We start from the raw sequence: 27,520 nt of genomic DNA, 5'->3' as shown, positions 1-27,520 counted from the left end.
ACAGACAAAGACAGCAGTCAGTGCCAGGTTTCCAGACCAGGGCAGTTAAACACAGAGAGTGACCCTTCAACCCATGCTAAACCCCTGGGAGAGGGAGACCGAGGTAGGCAGGATGAAGAGGAGGGGGAGGCAGCGCAGCCACAAGGCTTCTTTCTCAAGGTTCACTCCTTTTAGAAGCTGTAGGGCAAAACATAAAATTCAAGATAAACATACAATAACAATGATTAATCGTATAAACACCTAGGCTTGCTTATTATAATTATAAATGGATTATTTGTTCATGCTGTTCCTTCTTTTATGATGTAACTTGCTTTACAAGGACCACACTAAACAGCTGTCACTTTGATGAGAGCTGAAAGTAAAATAACAAGCCAAGTCTCAAAGAATCACAACAGGTCTTATTACCTTATAAAAATAGGGGAGGCATTTATTTAACTTTAGTGTTCGGGACTTTTAAATCATTAGAACAATTGTCCACCAAAACCCACAAAACCACTCTGAGTTATGACACCTGTGGTCAAACATCCCAATCCAAGCATCACAGGCCCATTGTATTTACAGGAAAAGGTGAAGCCAGAATGAGCCGTGCAACTCTCAGAGCAAAGAAATAAACGTCCGTCTGTGCACACCTGAAATCACATTTCACTTTGCAGGTGTATTGTTAGACCAGAAAAAAATGAAAGTCGAAATCGAGTAGAAGCAGTTCAGTTCAGTTCAAAAAGTTGATGCAGTGCCACCGTTTCTGTTCCTCAATGAGAGAGCACAGGCCAGCAGTGTGTATAAAGCTAGCCTATGTCAATCACAATTACAAAGCAATAACATAGATAATCTTGCAGAGGTTTATGGTGAAAGATGAGGAAAAGACAACTGGAGCTGAGCCATGACACAGCCGTGGCAGTAACATAATCTTTCCCCGTGTCTGTTTCTCTGATCCTAACTCCCTCTCTCTTTCTCGCTTCTCCCAACAAACACAGAATCACTTGTGCACAAGCAACGAACTGTTGAACCACTCTGGTTTAATCATGCACTATTTTTAGCATTTAATTTAACTCTCCCATGACTAACAATGAAATAACAAATTTTATGCCAAGATGAAGTATTAACCAGATTTTGGTTCCGTGCCTGATAATAAACCAAGACTCGATTCAACGACAGTCACTCTTTCACTGACACCTAAACAACCAATTAGAACTATCAAGTGCAGTTCCCTGAGGCTAGGGATATGACCGCACATATTAAACAGTGGGCCTCCCATTTGCACTGCAACCTAGCAGTCACATGAGGCCACAACTTCTTAGCAGGGTTTAGATGCACACAACAGTTTGAAGATGGCGAAAGCCCGAAACCACTCAATCAGCCTCGAGTGGACATCTGACATTCCCCAACATACTGTCAGGTATCAGGTTACATCACTGGTAAACATGCAGTTAGCTCTCTCTGACAGACTCGGTGCTGCAGTGGATGTCTGTGAGTAAGAGTGTGTAATGGGAAAAGTCTAATTTTAACTTTATTGTTCCACAGTGAATGGTGAAACATGCCTGCCAACAGGGCATTTAGAAGTTAAGTCCTGAGTTTGCCAGAAGGGCTGCCTAATCTGTGTTTAAAAAAGTTTACATTTTTCACTTTAAAATGATTCCACATGTTTTTCCACGTCTTTTTTTGTGTCCGTCAAACACTGCAGACATCAACATGTCAGAAATGTGTTTTGAGGACGTCAATGACAGTGAAGTGAAAAGTGAATTAAGATTTGTGGACACTCGCAGAACTATACTTGTCAAAGTGACAGAATAGCAAAACTACTTTTAAATATGTTTTTTAATGCTGCGTTACCTTTTTTTCCCATCTTCCGCCGCATCCTCATCTTGGGAAAAGAAGGCCAGGAGTAGTTGAAAGGGCAGTCGGAGTCAGAGTCCATGAGTTACGATCTTAAAGAAAATCTTCATCCGAACAGCTCGATGTGTTTGATGAATAAATGAGCAGAGCCTTAAGTTACATCTATTCCCACATGGCTGAACAGACTGTGGACTAGCTGTAGCACTCACTCTCCTTTTTTTTCCTGGAGCCCTGCTGCAGACACTCTGACACTTCAGGAGTGAGCCAGCATGTTCCCCTCTGTCTCCCCCAACCACCCCTCCCCCTAAACTACTCCCCTTCCCCCTCCACAGCTCTCAACCAACTGTCCAGCAGAGCCGGGACTGAACTCTTTCTTTTTGAGTTTCCTCTCTGTCTGCTCTTCTTACATCTGAGCAAACTTCTAGGTAACTAAGTCAGTCTCTGCCTTCTTTGCTCATATACCACACACGGTCATGAGAAAGAGGGAGCGAGATATACACATGCTGACAGGAGCAGAGGGAGGAGGGTATTGACAGCTGAAAGGAGGGACTGAGGGAGAGAAACAGACATACAGTCAAACATAGGAGTGACTTTAGAACCGGCAGCGAAGAAAAACACGAAGCCAGACTGCTTATTGAAAGTGAGTCTCAGACATGATAGAAATCATTAACCCTGTGAGTCCATAACTGTCTCGGAGAGATACCAGGCTGCATAGCTGAACACTACCCAGTTAAAGGCACTGGCAATTCATCCCAAATATGCCTAATGGCATCTGAAGAGAGTCCTTCTCAATCGCTCCATTCTCTCGTTCTCTATATTTTAGCATGTCAAAGCCCAGCTGAGAGGGGAGGAGGGACTGCCAGGTTAGCAGCTTCTCCATGGAGACAGCACAGAGAGCTGCTGCTGTTTTCTTCATCCATGTTTCCTCCTCTTGCCAAACTGCAGGAGTACAGTGCTCCAGTTGCAACAGCACAGATACAAGTGAAGATCAGCAAAAAGGATGGTAAAGAGGACTTACAAGACAAACTGGACAATGGCACTGTCAAAAGAGGTCTAGCATGGGTTTACAAATGCACATAAATGAAGGAATGTGAAAAACAGAGAGAGAAAAAGGAGATGCGATGGGTTTTGTAGGCAGAATATATGCGAAGAGTAGAAAAAGAGGTACACTGTGACTATAGAAAGTTTCTGTGTATGTGCATGGGGAGGGGTGATGGAGGGTGTTGGCACTGGGTTAGTGAACATTAATGCTGCCTTTGTGGGGTCTGTGTGAGGTTTAATCCTTTTTTCCATTCTCCAATTAGATCCCACAGTCGGGGTCGCAGACTCTTCTCGGCGCTCCTGGTGCTGCACTTATCGTTTGTTGACACCCTGCCAAACTATCCATATCATAAATCCCTTTCTCTCACAGTTTCCCCCCCCATTACACACACACACATAAACACACACTGCTTTAACACTCCTCTGCTCTCCTTTCCCTGGAGATCTCAACAAGCTGCTGGAAAACTGCATTCAGCAAAGCCCTGGCAACCCCCATTCAGCCACAAACACCCCCTTTTTACTTCCCTATACCCCTGTCCCACTCAGAGCACTCTTCCCTACTGAATTCTTCCAATCAAATACACAAGTGAACACACACGCACACAGAAACTTCTTCACTCTCCTCAACTGTGGAGGAGAGCAGCGCTCCTCGGGATGAATTGGCCTTTGCTATTTGTTCGCTAAACTCACATTAAAATGCTGACCTGGAAGGATGTGATGGGGAATGGTATGCGTATTCGTCTGTATGTAGGCATTTGGGTGCAAGAGTGTGTTTTGGGTGGGGTATTTAAATATCGGGGGCATTAGGAAGGCAGAGATGGGGGAATGCGTGACTGAAGAAGACAAACAGTCCTTTATCCCTCTCTCAAAAAAATCCAAATTATCATATGAATCTTGAAAACAGTAAAACCTTTTTTAAAAAAAATAGTTTTCTATATACATACAGTCATGTCAAATAAGTTACAGTAATCTGAAATGGAGACAGGGAAGATGACATCAAGAAGACAGGGGAAAGATGACAGCTACATTCGAAATTCCTCATCCCTAGCTGAAGCGCTGGATACACAAGTTCTGTCTGTGTACCTGATGACGCATTCGCTCAACGTATGCAGCCATATTGTTAGCGTTAACAAACAGACCAGAATCACAATATAAGCTTCACTACTTCACTAAAAAAATGTAAAAACCTTCTAGCCACTCACGATACCTGACAGGCCTGGAATGTTTACTGAAGAATTTAAATTCTTCAAGGGTCAAATGAGCACCTTTATCCCAGAAGAATGGCATGTATGAAACCTGAGTCATTTCCAGTCTGAGCTGTGTTCATTCAAACATGACCCACTGAGGGGAAACTTGTGCAAAACATCATTCAAGTGACCAATATTATTTGATCTGAGCCACAGAAGGTGATTTAAGGGGTCAAAAGAGGCCAGAGGGAGGCAGACATCACAGGCTACACGAAAATGATGAAGAGCTTCCACTCAGCTAACAAACACAGAGAAACATGCACACAGAGGACAAAATGGCTTAACCATTTAGCATGAAAAACTACACTCGCCACAGGATGCTAAGATTACAGATGTTCAGTGCCAAGTGTTATAAAGTCTGAAGCCTCAGCTTGTAACCACAGCATTCTTACACTGAGGCATCAGTCTGGTCTGCAGTAATACCAGCCAATTATTAACCCACAGGATGTTCCCACTCTCAAATCCTTCCTCTTGCAATCCAGGAGTACATTAGAGTGAAGCCACCTTCAGCCATTTAGTCAGGAATTGGCTTGGTTTGTTTCTGGTCTCCTGTCACTACTGGCAGAAGCAGGATGACTCAGAATGAAGTGTTCATAAAAAAAAAAAAAAGATCCTACTCGGTTCAACAATAACTGTAAACACAGAGTGACATGACTAAAAAAACTTCAGGGAGGGGGGGCAAGACAAGCCAGGGGCCTGAAATGTGATCCTATAGTCAGCAGGGACAGTCGGCAGCCATAGACGATGGTTAGAGTTCCAAGTTCTGTTCAGGAAAGGAAATGTTTCCTGCAGTTTGAACTCACTCAATAATTTGAAGCTACTTGGATAACTTCCTATGAACATAACAGCACCTAAAACAACAGTGATCGATTTCCGTCTGCACAAAAGTTGATGTACCACAAACTCTACAATTAAAACCACAGCTAAAAACGGACTTCTAAAAAAGCAAAATTACTTTGAAAGAAAATCTTACCAGAGTCAGACTGTGAAGGCTCGTCTTCTTCGTCCTCCTCATTCAGACAGAACATCAGCGGCTGCTCGTATACTTCGGAGAAGAAACTGGGAACCTTTAACGAAACAGCATGCGCATTTCCAGCATACCACAAAAACGGAAAAAAAAACCAGAGTAGAACTAAGTAAAAAAACACAAGTGTTTGGCGAGCGCCTAGGTGTGTGAGACAGATCAATTAGTTAACCATCTGTAACACATTAAACTGTTCCTACTGGATGACCAGAATCATGTGCACACACCACACCTCTCAAAACACGAAACACACACTTGACCGCTCACAAAGTCAGCTATTCAGTGGTGTGTGCAAGGTGCCAAATCCAGCACCTTGACAATAAGAGTGAAAAAAAAAACCCCAACAACTGTGGAGCATTGAGAAGCAGACAATGCTCCACAGTTATTGTAGCAGTGCTTGCCACTAGCTGGTACAGATGTTCATGGAAAGTGAATAACTGTTTTTAAAATACCACCTGTAATAACATATTCAGGAAAATTGGAAGGAACGCCTCTTGTTGCACGGAATTTGTCAAGAATATTTGGATCATATTGTAATCCATAGACTTGTACGCATGTGAATCCTTATAAAAATGTTTTCCTGCTGTGCGTTAAATACTTACATTCTCTTCAATGACAGAATTTTCTCCATTTATGTCAGGATACAGTGCTGAAAAAAAGACAACATTTTCAGACACAGCCATCAAACTTCAAAAGAAACACAAGTAAGCACAGATGCTTGCCAGTTTTTAATGATCCCACGTAAACGCAGGTTTTTGTTTTCTTTTCATAAACCTGGGGGATTTATTTATTTTTACTGTGTGGCCTTGATCTCCATTTTCATTTAATTACCATGTTCATCCTAGATCAAAGGGCACGGTGTATGATGGCTTACCAGTAACAACGCAGACATACATGGAAATTAGTGTTTGGGTGGTTTGATTAGTGGCCTTGGGTGATGTTGAAAAATGAAGGCAGGAAATGTAGCAGAAGTGGCCCATAAAAGATAGATAGGCTGGAACAAAGTTTCAGAGAGAAGAGAAAAAGTAGTGCCGGAGCTTGAGAGACAAAGACAGAGGGACAAAAAAGAGAAGGATGAAATATTTTAAAAATAAAAACAAAACTAGCTCAGATACTGTCAATCACACTAGTGATGTGGCTTGGGATCTCAGTGGAATATGCCAAATACTAGTGGATGAACTGCTTTAAAATTCCCTACATAATGTCCACAGGCCTTATGTAGGGAATTTTTATAAGAATTTTTATGCCATGCTGAGTTTTCCTGTAGCACCAGGAACAGGTCCAAGTTTTTATTCATCTATTTAAATATCCTTAAATATCCACATTTAAAAACAAGGCCTACATCATATTTTAATGAGCTTCCTTTATATCTGCTTAATGAAGTAGTAAATCCGTCCTCTACCCTTTATCCAAATCTACCACTGGAAGGAATGATTAAGCAGACCTGCCCAAAACTTCCCACATTTTATTTTATAAACAAAATATCTTCAACTACCTTGTTTTTTAAATAATTATGTTTGATGAGAAATACTTTTAAGCAGAAAGTTTTGAAGAAGACTGTTGTTATTGTTTTTAATTATTTCCCTGATAACTGACTAACAACTGATCATCTATTCAGCAAAGAAATGACAAACCGCCACCTTCATACAGTGGACTTGTTTTTTGCCATATCTTTGCAGTACCCACAAAGCCCAGATGAGGGCAGTCAATTTCTACTGAAGTCTGCATGACGCCACAGTGTGTAGATTCAATACAGTGAAAAATAGCAAATCATCTCAACATGAAAGAGGAGAGCTAAGACTGGATGGTTTAGTTTAATCAGGCCTCCAAATCCCACAAATCAGACAGATTTGAATGTGTATGATACCACTGTCTGCAGGATCATCCACTAGTTCTTCCTTCCCTAAGATCGTCTCCACCCGCTCCCTCCTTAGTGCTTTGATCTGTAGGAGAAAAAGCAGCATTTAAATCAAAAGATTCAGTAAACTGAGAGAGTATTGTATTGATGGGTTTTGATTTTTCTGTTTAGTTAGTCGGACACCCTCTACCTGACCTTAATTTAACAGTACCTTTAAGAACCTTCAAGAAAAAAACATCCTCAACAAAAGCTTAATCTGTAATTTCTTTTTGTTTTGCTTTTATATAATTGTAATCAACTACCTTTTTCTATTTTAGTCTTGTGTTTACAAATATCACCTTTACAATCTTTACGACCATCATAATATTGTTCCGCTCACCCCTCTGAGGAAGTCCTCATCTCTCAGTCGCTCTCTGAGAAGCAGGATGTCAGCATGTCGGCTCTCCTCCGAGCTCCACCTCAGGTTTTGTCTGACCGTCAGAGTCAGGTTCCCCGTGTCATGACAGAACCTAAGCAGGCGAGATCTGTCTGCCCACACCTGGGAAAGACCAGCGGGAGGTGTAGCTAGTGGATTGGGTGGGCTGCAAAACAACAGAAAAAAATATTAGGCATTAGGGTTGATATTTCGAATACTGTTTTCACTATTTTCCCAAACTTCTTTAACATATTGCATATTACATTTACTGTCATTAAGTGCATATGATCTGGTCTTGTAGGCAAAATAAATAAACCTGTAAGGGTGTGGATCCAGTTAGAGGTGGAGTTTTCAGGTAACACAAACAGGTGGCATATAATAACAAAATGCACTTCATCACTTCAATATAATCACAGTATTTTGGAAATTTAGAAATGGATGTTAACGAGGATAATAGCAAACATAAAACTGGGTTGTGTTTATAGTTGAAGGAAAGTTTTCCTTTACTGTGGAGCACAGGAAACTTCTACACTGAATACACAATGTTTTATCAAAACAGTCATTCATTTGTCTCTCCTGGAAGCACCTCGTTAAAGCTTATAATCTTACTTGGAGAGCAGCTCCAACAGTTCAGTGTTGCCTGCTGTCTGTGCCAGCTGCAGCGGCGTGACTCCATTTTCGTTTGGCAGATTGACAGCCATCAAACCCCCAGGCTGGCAAAGCAACAGCTCTGCAAGTCGACACATACCCCATCGAACAGCTAGGTGGAGGGGAGACTCTCTGGGACAGTGCTCTGGAGAATAGGGAGAGAAATATATTACAATTTTAAAAAATGACATCTCTGAAGACATGAAAGAATGCAGCAGGATCCAAGACAACTGCTTAACCAGGAATGTGAGACTCACAAAAACCAGGAGGAAACTAGCATGTCAGAAATCTGGATAACCGTCTAATTAGGATAACTATCTGAACTGTCACTAACTGATTTCTATTCTTATGCAGCACTGGATCCCTCTGGTCCACTGACCTATTTTAAGGCAACAGAAGCCTTTTAACAAGATCGTGACAACAGACAGTCTACAAATGTGACGACTTCTTAGATTTGTGTCTGCCTTTCAATGCAGTCCAACAAGATTTCTATCTGTACCAGATAAAACTGCTCCAACCAAAAAACATTTTACTCTGCAACAAGTTTTTTTAGAGCTTATAACTATTCCTTAAAAGACAGAATAAGTTTACACTAAAGTAAGTACGTTAGTTAACTCAGATATAAATTACAAATGCTGTCTGAAAAGAATAAATTGCAGGAAAAATATACAAATATAACAGAAGCAACACTTGGTATCACTTAAAATTGTCATCTTATCATAAAATGGTAGTTTTTTTACATTCTGATACCATACAGTTTGCCCTTTTTACTGTAATGGGTAGTTGTGTAAAGATTAAGAAATACCCGCAGGATGATGAGAAATGAGTCAAGCTCTGTGCAAGAGCACTTAAACTTCAAATAATTCAGGACTGTATCACCTTTTCAGAATCACAACATTTCTAAGCTGACAAGTAGGGTATTTCCCTTTATAGAGGATAAAACATACTTTAGAGAAACTAAACTGAAACTACAGTCCCAAAAGTAGAAATAAAGAGAATACACCTGTGACTTCCAGTTATACTAACTAAAGAAAAGGTTTTTATAAAAGAATCAGAATTGTCCCATGTTTAGTCTTTCTCTTCCTTTTATACTTTGATGTTTCTATCACGATGCGCAAGTGCATCATGGATTTACATGGGTTCACACTGAAATAAATTACCAGCGAAAGTAAAACAAAAAAAAAAGATTTCAAGATTTTACACTTTTAAAAGAAGAAATAGTAATAACAATAATTAAAAATATCAGTTGTTATATAGTTGTAGAAGTAATGAGAATGAGTCATAGTACAACTAATTAGGCTGCTGTGAGCTTCCTCCTGAAATAGTGCCAAAGACGGTGCATGATGTGAAAAATTTAGCTTCATAAAACAGACAGGAAGCGCTTCGTACTTAGCATAAGGCTTACCAATTGAAATCTTGAGTTTTTGTGACAGCTCAGTCAGTATGAAGAACATTGCATAACTACCTCTGTGGAGAGAGTCCAAGAAAAAAAATGTCCTGGCTTGCTCTTCAGCACATTGCTGCAAGATTAAACTTTGCTAATGAACATGAAAAGGTGCCTGACGAATACTGGGTGAGATACATTTTTCAGCTCTGACTGGGTGCAGCATGAACTTGGCCAGGACTACCAGAGTAAATACACACAGAAGAACCGTGAGCTGACTGTTGTTATGAATTGGTGCTATAAATACAATATATAAATAAAACTGACTTGAATTGAAAAGCTGAAATAATGAGGCACAGAGGTGACAGTGTGGCGAGTGCAAAAGATGTCAGGAGATGGCTTATAGATGGAGCCATTAATGTCTGAAAATTAACCAGAATGCTTCCTGAAAAAATGACTCCTAATCTCCAGAAACCTGTCAGGAGAGGAGTACTAGACTTTATCCTCTGACAAAAATCCAAAGTTCAATGACTGAATCAGTAAAGAGTTTCTGAAGACTTGGTCAAGTGTGTCGTCACCTAAATCTAATAATAACATGTGAAGAGAAAGGCAGAACAAAACAACCTAAGAAAGAACAGCTGAAAAAGAATGACAGACTCTCTCTCCAAAAATGTGCAACACTGGCATCCATGCCGTAGTGGATTTAGTGCATATTTGAAAAGTAAGGTGGACAGAAGAAGTAGTGAAAAAATAAAAATGCAAATGTCATGAAAGCTGTACTGACTACTACTGACTGTACTGACTTCCTACTGTGCAGCTTCTATTTTTAATATAATGAATACAGCCATGTGAAGAACAAACAGCTTTCCATGCAGTCCTGTGAAAGACTAAGGCCACACTTGTTGCTTCCATAAGAACTAAGAGAGTGTATAACAGTCAGGTGTGACTGATAAAATGCACTTCATTAACTGATCATCAGCAACTGTGAACAACAACAGAAGTTTTGGCATTTTGCAGGTCCGGAGCATTGAAATGCATGTTAATACAACGCTACAATTTTTCTAGTATGCTCAGTTTAAGAAATGTTCTCAGGAAGAACATAATTATCTCCAGTGTCATCTCTTGTCTTTGTGACAGTAACAAAGATTTGTTAAGATGTTCCAGTGCTTTTAAAATTTTATTGAAAGCACTGCATGCAAACAGTGAGTACTTAGGAGAGTCGGGGATTGATCATTGAGCTGTATTAAGCATCGGCAATAGAATGATGTCATAAGCAGTGTTATCAAATTAACTGCAGACATTTAGAGAGAGACGTTGCAATGAAACAGACTGCCATAACTATATTACAGCTAAATCTAGTTTGTTATTTATGTAGGTGGCCCTACACAAACACTCAGATCATACAAACAGATGGTGGCATCTAGTAAACTTGGTGGTCAGCACACACACAGGCCACACGCAAACACACAAACACATGCTCGCTCAGATTTATTGAGCTCTGCCTAGGGCTACTTCCAGATGGAAAGGCTCTATTAACCACATTACATGCTGCTTAATTGGCTTTGATGAATTTAACAGAAGAACACGTTGGACCATGTTCACTTCCGATTTCAGCCTGGTGAGCATGGAAAATGGGAATGATGGCTGGGGAGAAGGTGGGCGGAGGGGTTGCAGAGTTGAAGAGTTCAACCTCCTGGTATAGTTGCCAGGACAGTGCTGAGTGATGCATTATGACAAAGGCTGTCAGCTACATTTCTAATCTATAGCTGTCCTCTTTTTTGTTTTTTGTATGAATAAATGTGTACATAATTAAATATATTATCCTTGTCTGTAAATCAACTCTTTAATTAAAACCCCTCCCTCTAACATGCCATTTTCCAAGCTACAACTTTGTTTGGATAAACAGAGTGTACCATTTTAAGCATTTTCAATTTTTTATATTTTTAAATACATTTTTTCATGAAATAAAAACTGCATTTTATGTGTCTTTGTAGGAATCCCTGTTCTGCAAGATAAGACAGTGCAGCTCTCACCGTCTCCACTGTGGCTCCCGAGTACATTCCAGTTTGGGGGGATATCAAGGTTAGCCATGGCCAGGGCCACTCGGCGATCCATAGCCCAATGGGAGCTCTGCTGGCCCAGGTTGAAGAGGCTGCTCAGCTCCTTATGATCCGTGGAGTTCAGACAATGTCCATGGATTACCAGGTGCTCTGCGAGGTCCTGTAAGGGTGCCAGTTAGGAATAAGATACAATCAGGTGTAACTGAAGAGCTCTACAAAACATTATTTTCACTGCTGCCTTTGTATTGGAGAGTTTCCCATTCCAATACAAAAACATCAGTAGAATTCTTATCAATTATATGAACTAAAAAGCATGTGCACAAGAAAAAACTGTATTAACATGTAATTTTTACCACAAGCACACTTTTTTTTTGGCTTTTCTTACCTGAGCATCATCATGAACATACTCTAATGAAGCCTCGCCTACCCAGGTGAGGGGTATAGTTTCAGAGCACAGGTATGCCTGGACAGAAACCATCTCTGCCAGATTATGGCCTAAGCAAGCACAACAAAAGTTATATTTAACATCAGTTAAATAAACAGTATCTTTTTATATGAAAAAGAGCTTCTTTTTCACAGTATGATTGTGTCACTGGATGGAACAAAAAACTCCAAAAGTTACAGATTTTTTTGTTCAAACTGTGTTTAATAAACAGAAATATAAGCCCAAAAGGGTGAAAGGAAATCTATCAAAAGGATTTATGGTTTGTGAGAAATGAGTCAACACTACAAAAACACACCATGGTTACAGGGCTTTAAGAATGCCTCCAATCCCTTGGATATGTTTGAGTATCAGCTTTTCTTTTTGGATGCTAACAAAGGCACTTTTCGTTTTCTGAATTTCTGCATTGAGTTAGTATATTTGAGAGTGCAAAGCCTGCAGGACTGCCTGTTGTTTGTGTCAACCTACACAGAGGCTCAGTAATAATGACATATTGTTCATGGAGCTGTTTCGCTCCTGTGTGGAAGCTGCTAAGATTCTGCACCCTGTCAGACCTCAAGCCACTGTAGGGACATGTTTATGTGTAAGCCGGTATGCTTGAAAATTCAAATACATACTTCTTTTAGGTATTCTGATATATAATCGGGAGTGAAAACGTGGAAAAACATGGGATTGCTAGAATATACTAATGTTTGACGATGGCTTTGTAAAATACCAAAATATGGCATTAGACATGAGAACATAAAATATTGTGCAAAAATCCTAAAGCACTCGTCATTTCTTTATATTTTGCTTCCAAAGAGCCAAACTTTCATGTAATTTTTATGAGTTTTCTTTAAGCAATAGCTTCAGGATATCCAAATAAGTGAAGGACAAAAGAAGTGGCAGACCTAAAAAAAACATTAAAATGGAGGAACACTACCTGAAAATCATGTTCTTAAGAAATAGGGAGAAAAAAATTGAGCAAAGTTGTGACACAGGATCCGAGAGAAGCATCTTGTTATTCAGTTGATCTATCTACTGTTCATGAAAGCTTCATCAGAAATGGTCTCATTGGAAGGGTGGCTGTTAAGAAGCCATCTGAAGGTACTGAAACAGTGAGGAAACTATTTCCATGTATGTTCGCCGTATGTATTTCTAATATTCCTAGCAAAATACAAGAAATAGAGGGTGATTTAAGACTTTTACACAGTACTATACATGTAATACTACATCAGAAAGTCATAAACATACCGGGCACAATAAAGCAGAGCATGACATCACTGTGAGCCCTGGTGACATGGATCAGTGTGGATCCTTCCAAAACAATGTAAACCTCTGCATCTTCTGGCGCAGAGTCAAAACCATCCAGCAATGCAAATACCTTTGCTTCGCCCTGAGATAAACGAAGGTGGAAGAGGTCGAGAGGAAAAACAAAGAAGAAAGACGCTACAGATAAAAAATATATATATATATTGTTAAGTATACAGGCTCATTTTAGAGCAAGACTTTATTCTGATTCTGATGTTCTAGATTTCTGTAAAGTACACCAAATCCCCTGATAGCATTCCTCTCGAGGGTACAATAAACCATCCCCCCTCAATAAAAACAGGAATGCCTTAGCGTCTCCTCAAAGACCTGTCCTGATCCAGACAGGCTACAAGACTTTAGATTTCTCATTTAAGGCAAAAGAAAGAATGAAAAAAAGGTTTGAATAGTCACACACAAAAAAATAATAATAATAATGATAATAAAAAATAAATAAATCGACTAGTACACATCTAAAAATAAGACATCCTATAACTGTTCTGTTAATTATATTAAAACAATACAAGCCTTTAAGGATCCCAGGAAATCTGATTTGCTGAGACCTTGAGGTTTTATATATTTAAATAATATTTATGTTATATTGAAAGCACAAGCTATTCATTTTTTTAACTTGTCAGCCAAAAAGCTGTTCATATGGCAATTGTGAGAAAACAGCTGCTTATTCACACTTTCAGTAAATATAAACAACACTAGCATTCAATCAGTCTTCTTAGTAACCACTTGAGAAAGTCTAGCACTCACTCTTTACTCACAAGTACCTATAAATACATCCACTATGTTCTTTGGCTAGTTGCTACTTTTTGCAGTCTTCAAAGGTTTTTTAACAGATTTCTGCACCTTTGCACATTTCTGGGTCCATGCTGTTGTCTTCATGTGATGCTTCCACTTTGAATACGTGGTTATAACTAAAGCAACCAAAAGATTTCAAGTATAAAGGCTGAACATTAACTAGCTTCACTAGCTACAAAATAAAAGCTTCCCAGGCTAGTTGTCTTTTAACAGAGCTGCTGCTTTTTCACCACCATCCAACAGTCACAGGGGAAGAAATCTATTGTAGACGATATCAATTTGTCCACCTACAGTGGCCTCAATAGACCAGTGTATTGAGGCCACAAGACATATTGTGTGGGTTATTCTTGGAAACCTATCAAAAGACTGACTGAGGCGGGAGTAGAGGAACAGGCCTGAGGGGAAAAAAAGCTGCAGCCAAAATGTAAGTCCTAAAGGTAAGGTTTACCATGAAATTCAATATACATTACAGATTAGTGTAGATGGTTTAAGAGTGTATTTTCAGTAGTCTTTCTTTTGGCCTCAACAGCTGACCTGATTTCTCATGGTTAATAAAACCAGAGGCTTTTTGTTTTCACTCCTCTTATTGACTAAAATAGGGACACTTTGAGTAATCCTGCCTCCATTTCTCATTGTCTCACCTAATCCAACCTTTGTGTTCACTTATCTATTTCTTCATGTCTGGAGGACTTCTATTTGACATAGAGAAAATCAGGTTTACCACAAATCCTCAAACGTCAACCAGGCTTCTCCTGGACCCTCATTAAGACTCTCCACGTCTGTATGATTGACCAGACCGTGACCACTAATGATTATGTGGTCACTAAATGAAATACTGGAAATATCTGTTGATAATGCCAGAGGCAGAAGAAGAATGGATTGGAGCAGACTTTCAAACAAAACTATTTCTGGTGCTTTCAATGATATGAAGTGTGCCGGTGTGGCCATATGCTACTTTTTACTTTGTCTTGCACCTTGAAGGATAGCATATTATTATGTGGATGTGAGCACATGCACCAATCAGCCACAATATCAAAACCACCTGTCTCATACTGTTTAGATCCAAGTGATGCTGCCAAAACAGCTCTGACTTGCTGAGGTATGAGCATGAGAGCTCTGTGCTTGTCTTGTGGTGCCTGACAGGGATGTTGGCAGCACATCCTATAGGTCCTGTCAGTTGCTGGGTGGGCTGCCTCCAAGTTTGACTCGACCAGTTCGGTGAATCTGCTCTTTTTACTGTTACTCAAGTTGTTCTGTTTTCGCGAAGGGGTGTGCTTGATTTGTTATAATACTTAAGTTATTGTTATGTTTCAAAAATATTATCCAGAAAATGCAGAAATCCAGTGTCATACACTTGGTCAAATGCATTGTTGTGTTGCTAAGTGATCTGCACTAATACAACAAAGCATTTTTCTGTATGTGATCAAATTATCCTATAAAGTCTGATTAAACGTGCTGGAAGCTTTGGTCGATCATATATTTTCACAAACGGTGAAATCACTAAATCAGTCTTTATTTGGATTGCCAGGAGAAGGCCTCTTATCTCTAAAAAGAAATTGGTAACATAGCTTAGGTTCTGCAAAGTTGCACCTGATCAACAGACTTCTGGAACAACATCCAGAAGTCCAGAAGATAACAAAGACCGCCTTTTATCATTTGAGGAACATAGCCAGAATCAGACAAGTTTTGTCAAGCGACACTGCAGAGGTTGTGTCTTCCCGTATTGATTATTGCAATGCTCTTCTTTCTGGCCTACAAAAGAAAAGTTTTAGAGGTCTACAGATGGTGCAAAATGCAGCTGCTCGCATTTTAACAAGAACTGGGAAATTTGAGCACATTACCCCTGTTCTGAGATCTCTGCATTGGCTACCTTGTCAGGTTCGAGCAGATTTTAAGGTCCTGCTGCTCACCTACAAGGCTTTAAACGGATTGGCACCTACATACCTCCCCGACCTTTTGCACCTTTATTCCATCTTGTGCTCTACAATCTCAGGACTCTGGCCTTCTAAAAGTTCCTAGAGCCAGAAAAAAGACAATTGGAGAGCGCGCTTTTTCTTTTCGTGCCTCGTTTCTGTGGAACAACCTCCCTCAAGATATTCGGCAGGCATGCTCTGTGGAGGTTTTTAAAACTAAGTTGAAGACACATTTGTTCACCCTATCCTACATGTCTTAATTCTATGGCTTTTAGTTTTTAAATTTTTATTGTTTTTAACTTGTATTGTGTCTTTTACCTGTATTGCTATGTATCGCTTTTATTTTATTTATCTCTTTAGTTGTACAGCACTTTGTTTGAAAGCGCTTTATAAATAAAGTTATTATTATTATTATTATTATTATTATTATTATCCTTTGGACAGAGGAGACCAAAGTGGAGATGGTCGTAATGCACAGTGCCACATTTGGCAATAAACAAGCACAGCTTATCAGCACAAACAGCCAAAGGACCTGGGCACATTGGAGTCACTGAGTGGACCATCTGTATGCCAAAGTATTCTAGAGTCAAACTGTCCCAACAGTTAAAGATTGGCTGAAACTGGGTCATGCAACAGGACAATGATCCCCCCAAAACACGATTACTTCAAGTTACTGCGGTTCTACAAGTTACTGATCATGAGGTTTAGTCAAATCACTGAATAGTAACAGACACACACTTTCAGACACATGCTTTCGAGTTTTAAAAAATTGTAATAACTATCAGGGGCATGACATTAGTTATAGATTACTGAACTAACTTGAAATGTGAGCAAAACATCTGCCTTTGATCTCGAAAGGAGCATGATTTTGCTTACACTGTTTGGTCACCAAACCAATAAAAATAATATTTGACCAAAGTCATGCCCTGTTTGTGTACAGCTTAATCACAGGCAGCAGGGGTTCAAAGGGTTACCATGATCAAAAACACCACATATCAAATACAATTTCTCTTTCATCTCTGAGTAAGTAAAATACAAATAAAAAACATCACTGCGAATGAATCACGGAGTTACTGATTTGCTAGGTAGCTACACAAATGCCAGGATGTTATTGTCACCTATGTGCTGATAGATATGTTTATTTTTTTCCCTGAGTTACTTTGAATTAATGTTCAACAGCAAAACAAACAAACAAACAAAAAAAACACAGAAATGATTTATTCATATGTCTGAAAACACCATTTCCATCAACACAGTGAAAGGGTCACTGGGTTCACATTTAAATAAATCATACAGAGAAACTACAGCTAACGTGATGAACAGACATAGGAAGACATATCAGTCACACCACAATCTGTCAGTGACTTTCATTTTATAAACAAGGATGCTGATCTCTCACTGAATTCCAAACTCAATTTTTAGAGATTTTCCAGAGGGAAAACTAACTGTTGAGATTAATTTAAGAAGCTGATCTAGACTGCAAACTGGGGCGCATACTTACATACAGAGGCACTTTCCTTCTGCTCAGTTCCATCTGCAGGAAAGACAAACATAAAACAAAAAGATAACTGAGAGACTAAAATGAAAAAGAGAAAACACACTGCACACTTGGAGTGGCCATGTGACTACCCATTACCTCTTTAGTTATTTTGGTTATTCTGCTTTTTCCTCTGATCCTGAAGAGATTACCAAACCTTTTATGTGCCGTGCTGAGTCAGGGGTCCTGTGATGAGACAGGATAATCTTTTGATCCCAAGAATAATGATTTTAATGATGATACTATTCTGCCTTGGTGTGTTGAAGCACCAAAACTCCAAATGTTCCCAAATCTGCTGTGTGTGTGTGTGTGTGTGTGTGTGTGTGTGTGTGTGCGCCTGCGTGTTTAGTAGGAAATCGATTGGATTTAAGCCTGCAGGGTTCAGATCTGTTCTCTATCAGTGGTCACTTCCTAAACTGGACACAATAGCTGTAAGACAACTATTTTTAAAGAAAATATTTGCTTTTCTTGATTACTGCATTGCATTTACATTTAAAATGGCATATTTATTTTAAATAATATTAACTAAATATCAGAGTGTCAAAGGAAAATAATTTAACGGGGGTAGGGGGACTTTGCGCTATTTTGTAAATATGCTAGCTATATGACACAGCAGACGTGCTCATCCCAGTTGGGACGTCAGTGGCTATTTCTCATAAAATATCCTCCACCTATCTTTAGGTGCAATTGTATTTTTTCTTGGTGGCTCAAAGTAATTTTACTTATTGTTAAAAGCTTTTTAAATCACGCTGTTTTGGGAGTCTTAACGAGTTAGCAAACTGTCAGTAAGACTGCATGCAAAACACACTGAACTAATTCCTCAAGTAAAATATTGATGCACCCACCTGCACAGGGGCTCAAACTCCGACAGAACCTTGGCAGCACGCTTCTATGTGGGGGAGAAAAATCCCTCTAATTCGGATTCATCCTCCTTTTGCTAACTGCTAATTCAACTGTCCGTATTTAGGTTTCAAGTTGGGAAGTGGTCGTCAGTCGGTGCTGATGCGTTTGCAGACTGAGAGCCTCAGCCTCCACTGACACAGCATCCTCTCCTGTCTCCGTTTAAGCCTTCTGTCTTCCGTCTGCTCGCATGCAAATTCCTCCTTTACGAGTGAAAGTTCAGTTTCTTTGAGGTTACAGCGCCTCCCAATGGAGGGCGATAAACTGTGCCAGGCTATATAAACAAAAACATTCATATTAACAGTGGAAATTTACTGCGCAGTTACTCGAGCCTGTTGTTCAAAGCAATTGAACAATTATAATCAGTCAGTGTGGAAATGACAAACGACTTATTTTTTATTTGCTCATGAAACATTTACCAATGTCAGCCATTATAAAAATACACACTCACAGTGAACTCAGCCACTACCATACATACACACACTCGCATTTACAATTCGACTTGTAATTATAAGATTTCTAATACATGAAATGCTTTCCTTTACATCCACACATTCAGATATTCTTCATACAGTAAATGTATGGTCTCTCTGATGCTTATTGTGCTAGTCACACTGAATTAAATCACCAGGGTGAGACTGTGGTTTCGTCAGTCTCTTAAAACTTGCACCTTTCTTTTTTGAAACGTCCTAGACAGGAGCTTTGCGTCTGATGGTCCAATAAGAAATGTTTTAAAGGTACTTAAACCCAGTCTAATGTAGCTTATAAGTCTCAGGTGACCTGAAGCTGTGGTTTTGAGGTGCTTGGTTCTCCTTGAGTCAGACCATTAGACCTGCCGATGCCAGAGCATGGCACCTCCTTTCTTGGGAGGGAGGAAGCAAACATTGTGTCCAACATTCCCAACACCTCCAAGAGGTCCTTCTGGTAATCGATCTCTCTCTCCACAAGGTCCTGCAACCGCAGCAGCTGTCGGTCCACCACAGGTGACTGGCCAATGACTGACTGATAGATGTCCAGGATCATCTCGGCTGTTGTTACGAGGACAGGAGTAAATCTGGCATCAACCAAGTTCCTGCAGGAAACAGAAAAAAAAAAAAAGAATGAATGTGGGAAACATTTTTCTGCATGATCTGTTGTACAGCTGCAAACTATAAAACTCAAAGCATTCAAATCAATGAGTCAAAACATTATGACTTTTCTTTTGGTACTTTTTGTGCCACCAAAACAGCTCTAACCTGCTGAGGCACAGACATAGAGCACGATAAGACTTGATTTCTACTTCCATGGGGAATCTTTCTAGATTCCCCTACGACAGAACCTAAATATGCAGCCACTGTTGTTGCCAGCATTTATGCTTGTGTCGGTGCATTATGTGGTAATTACCGTGTGGTTGTGTCCCATGTTTTATATGGGGTACTATCCATGATAGAAACAGAAAAAGAACAAAAAACGCTGGGAGCAATGGTACTTTCTGTGAAGCATTTTCAGAATTCAGACAGCTATTTGTAAATTCTAAACTAGACAAAAGATGTAAAGTAATAGTACGCATTTTAGAACCAAGTGTTGACCTACAAATTCGTAAATCACCATACACTTACATCAGTCAAAGGGGATTTTCTCTGTGCCAAAGGTTCTTTACCCTGAAGCAGGTACTTAAAATAAAAATAAAAAACTCCCTAAGTTCACTTTAATTCCTGCAGTGCAGACACACAAAATTGGAGAGACGTCTTTCAAGAATTAGAGGAACTACACAAAACTTTCTGTGGTCCAAAAGTGACCAGAATTGTTTAGGTCTTAAAAACTGTCCATGTTTGATAAATAAAACATTAATTACAAGCACCGATCAAATAATTAGTGTAATTTTTGGGGGGACCTTGAGGCTGTTATTCACTTTGTTTGTGAGGGGTCATAATGATAACATTATGGCTCAGTTTTCTCTGGCATCTCACCCGATCAGGAAGTTGAGTAACTGAGAGAGCCATTGTTCATCCCTTCCTGCCAGTGCATTCTTCAGTGTTCCTCTTCTATCCAGCTCCTTTATAACAGCCACGGTGATCTCAGGCTTTCTGAATCTGATCCATGTCTATAAACAAAAAATCAATACCTTTGAACATTAAACACAATAAAACTTTAAACTTTTATTTTTCCAAAATAACTGCATGTACTGTTGTGTACTGCCCACTGTAAAATGAACAACACAGAGACTAAAAGGCACCTCAACAATAATATAAAGTATTTAAACTAGAGATGGACCGATCCGATATTACGTATCGGTCCGATACTGACCTAAATTACTGGATCGGATATCGGCGAGAAATTAAAAAATGTAATCCGATCCATTAAATATCAAAAAAGCACCTCACAAAACTTGCGACACGACGTAACTCGGCTTGTAACCGTAGCACGTCGAAGCAGTGTGCTCACGTGATAGAGCGGCTGTGTTTATTTGTAGCCTCGCTAGCAATCCAGCATTTCATCTCCGAGGAAGTTATCCCAGAGAGAAGTAAAGCAAGTGTGTAAGTTCATCTCTGAATGTTTGTAAAGCGTACCTACGTTAAGCTTAACAACCGATATATGGAGCCTCTTCTCTCTCCCTCTCTTGCTGCTATTTCAATCGTGAAACTGCTCAATGATCAGCTGATCGGCTTTTCTGTCGGGAGTCCGTCTCTCTTCTTTGTTTTTGGCCCACTTTGCACCAGAAAGAGGAAACCAGCGGCTGAACAACAGCAGCACGTTTAACCTTGATAAGCTGTTGTTAGAATTTATTTAATATTACTTTCTACACCAGGATCCTTTTCTACGTAGCTGACGGCTGGTAACTTTGCAGGGGCGGATCTAGCAAAGTTTAGCCAGGGGGGCCGATAGGGCATTAACAGGGAAAAGGGGGCACAAAGACATACTTATCTTTCTTATTCTCATTTAAAATGTCTAGCTTTTAATAAATAATTATCTGAATCTTACACCCAAAGTTTTAATCTGATGTAAAATGTATAGAAGTCCATTACTGTATATAGTAACTGTTAAGTCTAATATACCCTAGTAAGCTATAGTACTTTTTCCTTTGGGAAAGTACCATCTGTGCAGTCTGCAATTCTGTAGAAGAAAGATGTTGAATATATTTAATTATTCTTGAAAAATAATTTATTTCTGTGCATTTTTTTCACACTGCATCAAATTAAAGTTGATTACGTCGATTAAGCATCATGAGGTGGAGGGTGGGGGTGGTTCCCTTTTTTTTTTTTTTGCTGGGAGTTTGCAACCCTATTAGTTAGGTTGCTTAATATTTCTGCTAAGTACTTTTTAAAATACCAGAATAGGGAGGATGGAGTAGGTTTAAGTTTATTAGATTGATCAGTATTGCTGAACTATGAAATATTTTGGGTGCAGTGTATTTTTTACATACAGGTATAACAGAATAGCTTTAGTGTTGTTGTTTATTTAAACTTGAGTATGAACTTATACAAAATGCAGCAAGATATTAAAAAAAAAACAGTTTTATTGATTAAAAAACGCACTGTATCGGATTCATATCGGTATCGGCAGATATCCAAATTTATGATATCGGTATCGGACATAAAAAAGTGGTATCGTGCCATCTCTAATTTAAACCTTAATGCCAACACTATAAATCAATAAATTGCATACCTCCAGAGCTGTATCCAAAGCCTTGGATACGTTAAACCTTCGAAGTTGCTTGTCATATTTGGCCAAATGTTGTTTGACAGGCTTACTGACAAGATAATCATCCTAGAGAAGAACCAAGAATTGAATGAATCACAGGTGAGAAATCAAACAGTCTCATGAGTCAATCTGATTTCGTGTTAACATTTACTTAGCACATTAAGAAACCATCATCTATTTAGACCTTGTATTACATCTGAGAATGATTTTCACACCTTCTACATGTTACTAATTGTGAACTTGCCTGTTTAGGGACATAATTTTTCCCTTTCACAAAGACACGATACGATGGACGGCGCCTCTGTTGGCCAGCTATTTCCTTTGAATCTTCTTGGTTTTTCCTGTGTTTGATACTCAGAATACTGTTGGTCATACCCACAACAATGGACTCATCATCCGGCTAAAAAGAAAGAGATATTCAGAGTTTTACTTTCATCAATTAAAGAAACAGAATGAATTCTTATAGTTGATCTCGCCCATCTAAGCTCACTTTGGTGGTGTACAATTCAGTGAATGCACTTCATCTACAGAGAGGTTGAAATAGTAAATAAAATATATATTTTAGCAACTAACAAACGGTCAAGTGCTTACAGCCAAAGCCAGACTGAGGATAGAAGCAGCATAGTCAAAGTTGTGGACCACTTTGTAGTTTGTTGTGTTGTACACCTTCACGTGCCTGAAAGACAAACACGGGATATGCATTAAATCAAATTCACTCTTTATTTATAAAGAGTGAATGTGTAGTTCAAATGAGAGTAACTTTTCTTTAATGAACGCCCTATGTACACACAACGAAACCAAGCACATGATTTACAAATGTATTATTAACTAAATATTCAGCATTGTGACGTTTGATTCCACCGGTTAGAACATTTCCTCTTTCTTTGTTATGACAGACGTGCATGCGTTTGACATTTACCTGTCAAGAGAAGCTGACAGCAGTCTCTGTCCGTTGCTGCTGAGAGCCAAACTTGTGACGGTTTTGTGATGGTTCTTCAGTGACACCAGAGGCTGGCCTCCTTTTAGCAGATCCCACACCTTCACATGGCGCCCTCCTGAAAAAAAAGTGATTGAAGGTTTTTTAATGCTGTGATTAAATATAATGTAGGGTTTGTGGATGAGGGCACGTAATAAAATAAAAATATTGCAACGTTTGTCTGAACTGCAGCCACAGTGAAGCATGAAATGAACTGCTGTTGTTGCCCTATGTTGTAGTCCAAGAAAATTAAGTTCTAAATAAGTATTTAACAAGTACTAAATAAGTACTTAACACAAGTTAGTTATTCCAAGTAGTTGCCATAGCAGCTGGATAATTTGGCATATATTTTACACCAGATACTATTCCTGGCACAACTTTCCCATTTATTCAGCCTTAGGACTGGCACATAAAAATGAAATCATTAAATCGCGGTCTATGATGCTTTTCCTTATTTTCTACAATATATGCAGTGTTAGGATGGTGGATGCTCATATTAAACATGGCCAAAGTTTCAAATAATGAAGTCAGCATATGTACAGGTAATCCGTAAAGGCCAACAGACCCAGGTTTCAGCCGGGTTTAAGTGGTCAGTTTTAGACAGTTTTCTCCTACTCTTGTGTCGGTAAAAGACAAAGGACATCCTTGCAAATTGTCATTTCATAAAAAGGTTGTGAGCACAGCAGCTCCACCCATCTACTAAGAAGAGTACTGGCTTATAGGTAGGCTATCTGTAGCCATGTCTAGTTCCAGACAATAGATTATTACTAGGGGCAGCACCTAGGCCCAGTGCAAGATAAACAAAGATTATTTTAAACTGCAGATGACTAAAAGCTTGCCAACTGATTCCAGGAAGTAAAAAAGGTGTGAAGCTTAAAATTAGCTCAACAGACAGTCATTGTTTGAATTATATGAATTATACTGGTGACTACCTGCAGACACAAGAAGTCCCTCAGAGGGATAGAGGAGGACACTCTCCACTGGCTGGCCATGGTCCATGGTTATCACACTCTTTTCCACTCTGGCATCAAACAGTTTCACTGTGTGGTCATATGATCCTAGAAAAAGAGCATCAAATGTTAGTCACACAAAATCAGGCCAAACCTTTTCATCCTTGTAAACATACTTCCATCTGCAGCGTCACTTGATTCAACAATAGAGGGTAGCATTTGGAGTGAGATTATGTAGCTTTTCTGCAGTTACTGACTTTGAATATGAATTAGTGTACTTCTGTCTTAACATTACATTGATGAGATTACTGTTCGTTGCTTGAATCCTCCATTATGTGGTGTAAAATGAGTGTGATTGATGCAAACAGGGCAAAATGTTAACTTCCTGTCCTCCTCTCAATATTTCCACACACAATTAAAAATGAGCTTCTATCTCACCAGTTATGAAGAGATCTCTGTTGAGTTTGCTCGTGACACCACAGCGAATATAATCTGTGTGCTCTCTGTAGGTGGTGAGCTCAGTGGCATTTGGAATGTCCCAAAGTCGACAAGTATAGTCATCCGACCCTGTGAGGATCTGGTAACGATCTGAGGTGAAGTCTGTTAAATGTACTGCCCTGGGAAAAAAATAAAAAACAAATGACATGATTAATATCAGTTCGCGTTTGAGACTGCACTTTTATAAGACAGAAATACAGGCTGTCAGAATTCTTGATGTCATCATCAAATTCAGTCGATGGATCACTCAAGAAATCATCATTCAACTACTCCTTTACTAAAAAAAACAACCTCATAAGACACTGCCAGCTCATCAGGGCCAATCAGACATTTTAACAGGACATCAGCATTATGGTTTTAGTGGTAGACCATTGATTTCTAATGTGGAGAGTATCCACCTGGTGGGCCATAAAAGTATTGCAGGTGAACAGGTAATAACCAATAAGACTGAAATTAAGTTTGAAATCGCCAAAAATGTTTGAATAAACAATAAAATAAATCATTAGCAATAGTCATTAGTAACATGTTTGGATTTTTTTCTTTTGTAACTACCGGTGAAAGTGACATAAGGAAAGAAATTAGGCTGCTGAAAACTACAAGTAAGAATCCTCAACAATTCACTTACATTTTATTATTAAAGATAAAAACACCACAGAGGAACATGCTGTAAACCACAAACTTTAAATAGTGATGATCTATTCAACATTAGTGCTATAGAGGCTATATGTGGATTTGAAAGTGAGCAAAGAAAATGTGATACACAGGCACTTCCTCCTAACTGCCGTCATAGCCAATTAGATGATAGTTAGAGTGGCAAGAATAGTAGTAACCTCAAAGTGCATCAGGAAGTTGAAATTAAGCTTATTTTGTAGCCCTTCCTTTAAATTCTATGACAGAACACTTTGTCACAGTCAGATAGAGGCTTGTGTAAAACTTACTTTGTGTGCCCTTTAAACAGCCTAAGGGCCACCTTGCCACTGACATCAAATAGTCGCACGACAGAGTCCTCACATCCTGCCACAAGGAGCTGACCATCTGACCTGAACCTCCCACAGTAAGCTGTATCCTTAAAACGGGTAAATGACTTGACAGGCTCCTGGGAAAATGGCCCATAAATGTGGATCTGTAACAAAATGAGTGTTTGAATTAGAAGACATCTTAAACACATCCTGCATACTTAAAAGTTTATTACTCATTAAGAAGCCAGTATAAGCCAGAATTGTTAAAGTGAACCCAGATTAAACTGAGTGGAAAATTCTACATTAATACAAGCAAAGCTAACATACTCTTGTGAATGCTGTCACAGCAAAATTATGTGGAGTCACCGGGGAGAAGTCTATGCTTGTGACTGCGCCAAATTCTTTTATCTGGACTGGCGCCTGTAGGAAGAGAAACAAAGTAAGACGAGAAAAGGATTTAAAGCAATTATTAGTAAATGTCATCCATCCATTTTCTTTCCGTTGTCTTATCTAATATCGCTAATCTGTTTCAGGGCTAACATGGAGAGGCAGACAACCAATCATGTTAATGTTAAAAAATATGGTCAATTTAGAATCACCAGTTAAGCATGTTTTTGGACATCTTACTGTGAGGCGAAGTGCAAACAACTACAGCACAGTGCCAAAGTAATTAAAATTAGTCATTTTCTTTCAACATATTTTGTTATTTATTCATATTCCAATTCCAAAGTCTGAATATCCTGAAGAGTTAGTCTTCTGAAAAGTGTAACTGTGCTATTAAGCTATTATATTGACAATGACGCATTACTGAGATAGAATGGTCTTAAAATAACAAGTTCTAGGGGACAATAAACAAACCAAAATAGTGATTATACCATAAAGGACATTTTTAGTTGATAATAATCCTTTAGTTGCTAATAAACCACATAGGAGAGAAAAGTCTTACCTTGTAGTTTTTCCAGTAGAGTGTGTCTTGAGTGACTTTCTCTCCAAGTTTTGGATAAACTTGAATTTTTGTGGGTTTAAATGAAGCCATTTCTGTGCTGATCACTTTACGTCTGTGAAGATAAATAAGGGATAAAAACAGGGATATTTACTCTTAAAAACTGCAGGTAGAAAAACAAGAACTCCTTTTGTGACCAACAATATCCAAACGTACATTTCTGTCTAAAACGGAAAATTTTATTTCGATTGTAACAGATTAGATTAAGTTGATAATTTGACCCAACATTAACATGATTTTGCTTCAGTTTGGGAGTACAGCAGAATTCAGAATGTGACACTGTCACTGTGATTTTTCAACAACATTCAAACAGTTTTAAAATAAACCTTTTTTCTGTTCAACGCGGACTGTATTGCAGTGCTCTCCACCTTTTACTTCGAATATTAGACCTTCCCGAGATTGGAACTGGCGAGCTAACGACTTTACTTCACTGTAACGCTTTGTTGTACATAACAATCGAAGACACGCACCCTCAGTTTTTCCCGAATAGCTGAAAGTTTTACAAAGTTATTAGATTCAAATCAAACACAGTTAATTACTCGGACAGTGGCCCAACGTGTTCAGTAAGGCACAACTTAGCTAGCACACTGCACTTTAGCCAGCTAGCATTTTCTTTATACTGAGCTCTGACGGTTCTCACCTTTCAAGTGAAAAAGTCCAGAAGTGCAAACGTACTTTTTTCTTATGATATGCTGAATTTGGATGATACTGATATTGGCTGTCTAAGTAAACAAAAAGTTTCTCATGTTATCGAGTAATCACGTTGTCTCTCGTGAACAGGAGGACGCCATGACTACATGCGTGACTACTTCCGTTGTGGAATATCGTAAAATGTTCACTAAATGAATACTTAAAGTGAAAGTCTTTATATTTATATGTATTTTTATTAATATATGTGATTGGTAATAAAGCTAATAAAATGATAATATTGGATATTAAGTAAATATATGTATTTTTATGCTAATGAAATCTGATCATCTTCAGTAGTATCCCATATTTTTAACTACATTGAAAGTAGCTGTTTTCTAAGTTTTTAACAATTTTTTTTTTAATT

General features: G+C 38.9%; 2 protein-coding genes across 6 annotated transcripts in view; both read right to left on the bottom strand.

The window, feature by feature from the left end:
- LOC134638516 (rho guanine nucleotide exchange factor 28-like) overlaps positions 1-18,567 on the bottom strand; it is a 42,241-nt gene extending 23,674 nt beyond the window's left edge. For 3 of the 5 annotated variants that reach the window (XM_063489199.1, XM_063489201.1, XM_063489202.1), the window contains exons 1-10: positions 18,345-18,567; positions 17,464-17,496; positions 13,186-13,327; positions 11,896-12,005; positions 11,484-11,670; positions 8,028-8,211; positions 7,383-7,584; positions 7,013-7,088; positions 5,748-5,794; positions 5,095-5,188 (exon numbers count right to left, since the gene is read on the bottom strand). In XM_063489199.1, coding sequence (XP_063345269.1) covers positions 5,095-5,188; positions 5,748-5,794; positions 7,013-7,088; positions 7,383-7,584; positions 8,028-8,211; positions 11,484-11,670; positions 11,896-12,005; positions 13,186-13,327; positions 17,464-17,496 — 1,075 coding nt within the window. In that variant the 5' untranslated portion in view covers positions 18,345-18,567. Of the gene's footprint in view, positions 1-1,830; positions 2,025-5,094; positions 5,189-5,747; positions 5,795-6,019; positions 6,058-7,012; positions 7,089-7,382; positions 7,585-8,027; positions 8,212-11,483; positions 11,671-11,895; positions 12,006-13,185; positions 13,328-17,463; positions 17,497-18,344 lie in introns of those variants that run through there. The other 2 variants (XM_063489203.1, XM_063489204.1) reach the window with 2 other exon arrangements.
- A 223-nt stretch (positions 18,568-18,790) lies between these two features.
- utp15 (UTP15 small subunit processome component) lies at positions 18,791-27,254 on the bottom strand. The gene is made up of 12 exons (XM_063489767.1): positions 27,107-27,254; positions 26,410-26,521; positions 25,791-25,883; positions 25,443-25,627; positions 24,445-24,623; positions 23,989-24,114; positions 23,000-23,135; positions 22,672-22,756; positions 22,325-22,480; positions 22,045-22,146; positions 20,349-20,482; positions 18,791-19,471 (listed from the first exon to the last, which is right to left on the bottom strand). Exons 2-12 carry the CDS (start codon positions 26,497-26,499, stop codon positions 19,171-19,173), a joined length of 1,587 nt encoding a protein of 528 aa, XP_063345837.1. The 5' UTR covers positions 26,500-26,521; positions 27,107-27,254; the 3' UTR covers positions 18,791-19,170.
- Between the last annotated feature and the right edge of the window lie 266 nt (positions 27,255-27,520).

This window comes from Pelmatolapia mariae, linkage group LG12 (assembly GCF_036321145.2).
Source record: "Pelmatolapia mariae isolate MD_Pm_ZW linkage group LG12, Pm_UMD_F_2, whole genome shotgun sequence".
Lineage (NCBI taxonomy): Eukaryota > Metazoa > Chordata > Actinopteri > Cichliformes > Cichlidae > Pelmatolapia > Pelmatolapia mariae.
The sequence above is the reverse complement of the archived record's forward strand: the minus strand, read 5'-3'. Positions and strand labels throughout refer to the sequence as shown.

Bases quoted from the DNA above. Each gene is read 5' to 3' on its own strand.
- utp15 (XM_063489767.1), bottom strand. From the start codon at position 26,499: ATGGCTTCATTTAAACCCACAAAAATTCAAGTTTATCCAAAACTTGGA. The intron at 24,115-24,444 runs GTGAGATAGAAG...CTCTTTTTCTAG, and splicing joins CAGAGATCTCTTCATAACTG to GATCATATGACCACACAGTG. The intron at 20,483-22,044 runs GTATGCAATTTA...TTTTGTTTATAG, and splicing joins CTTTGGATACAGCTCTGGAG to ACATGGATCAGATTCAGAAA.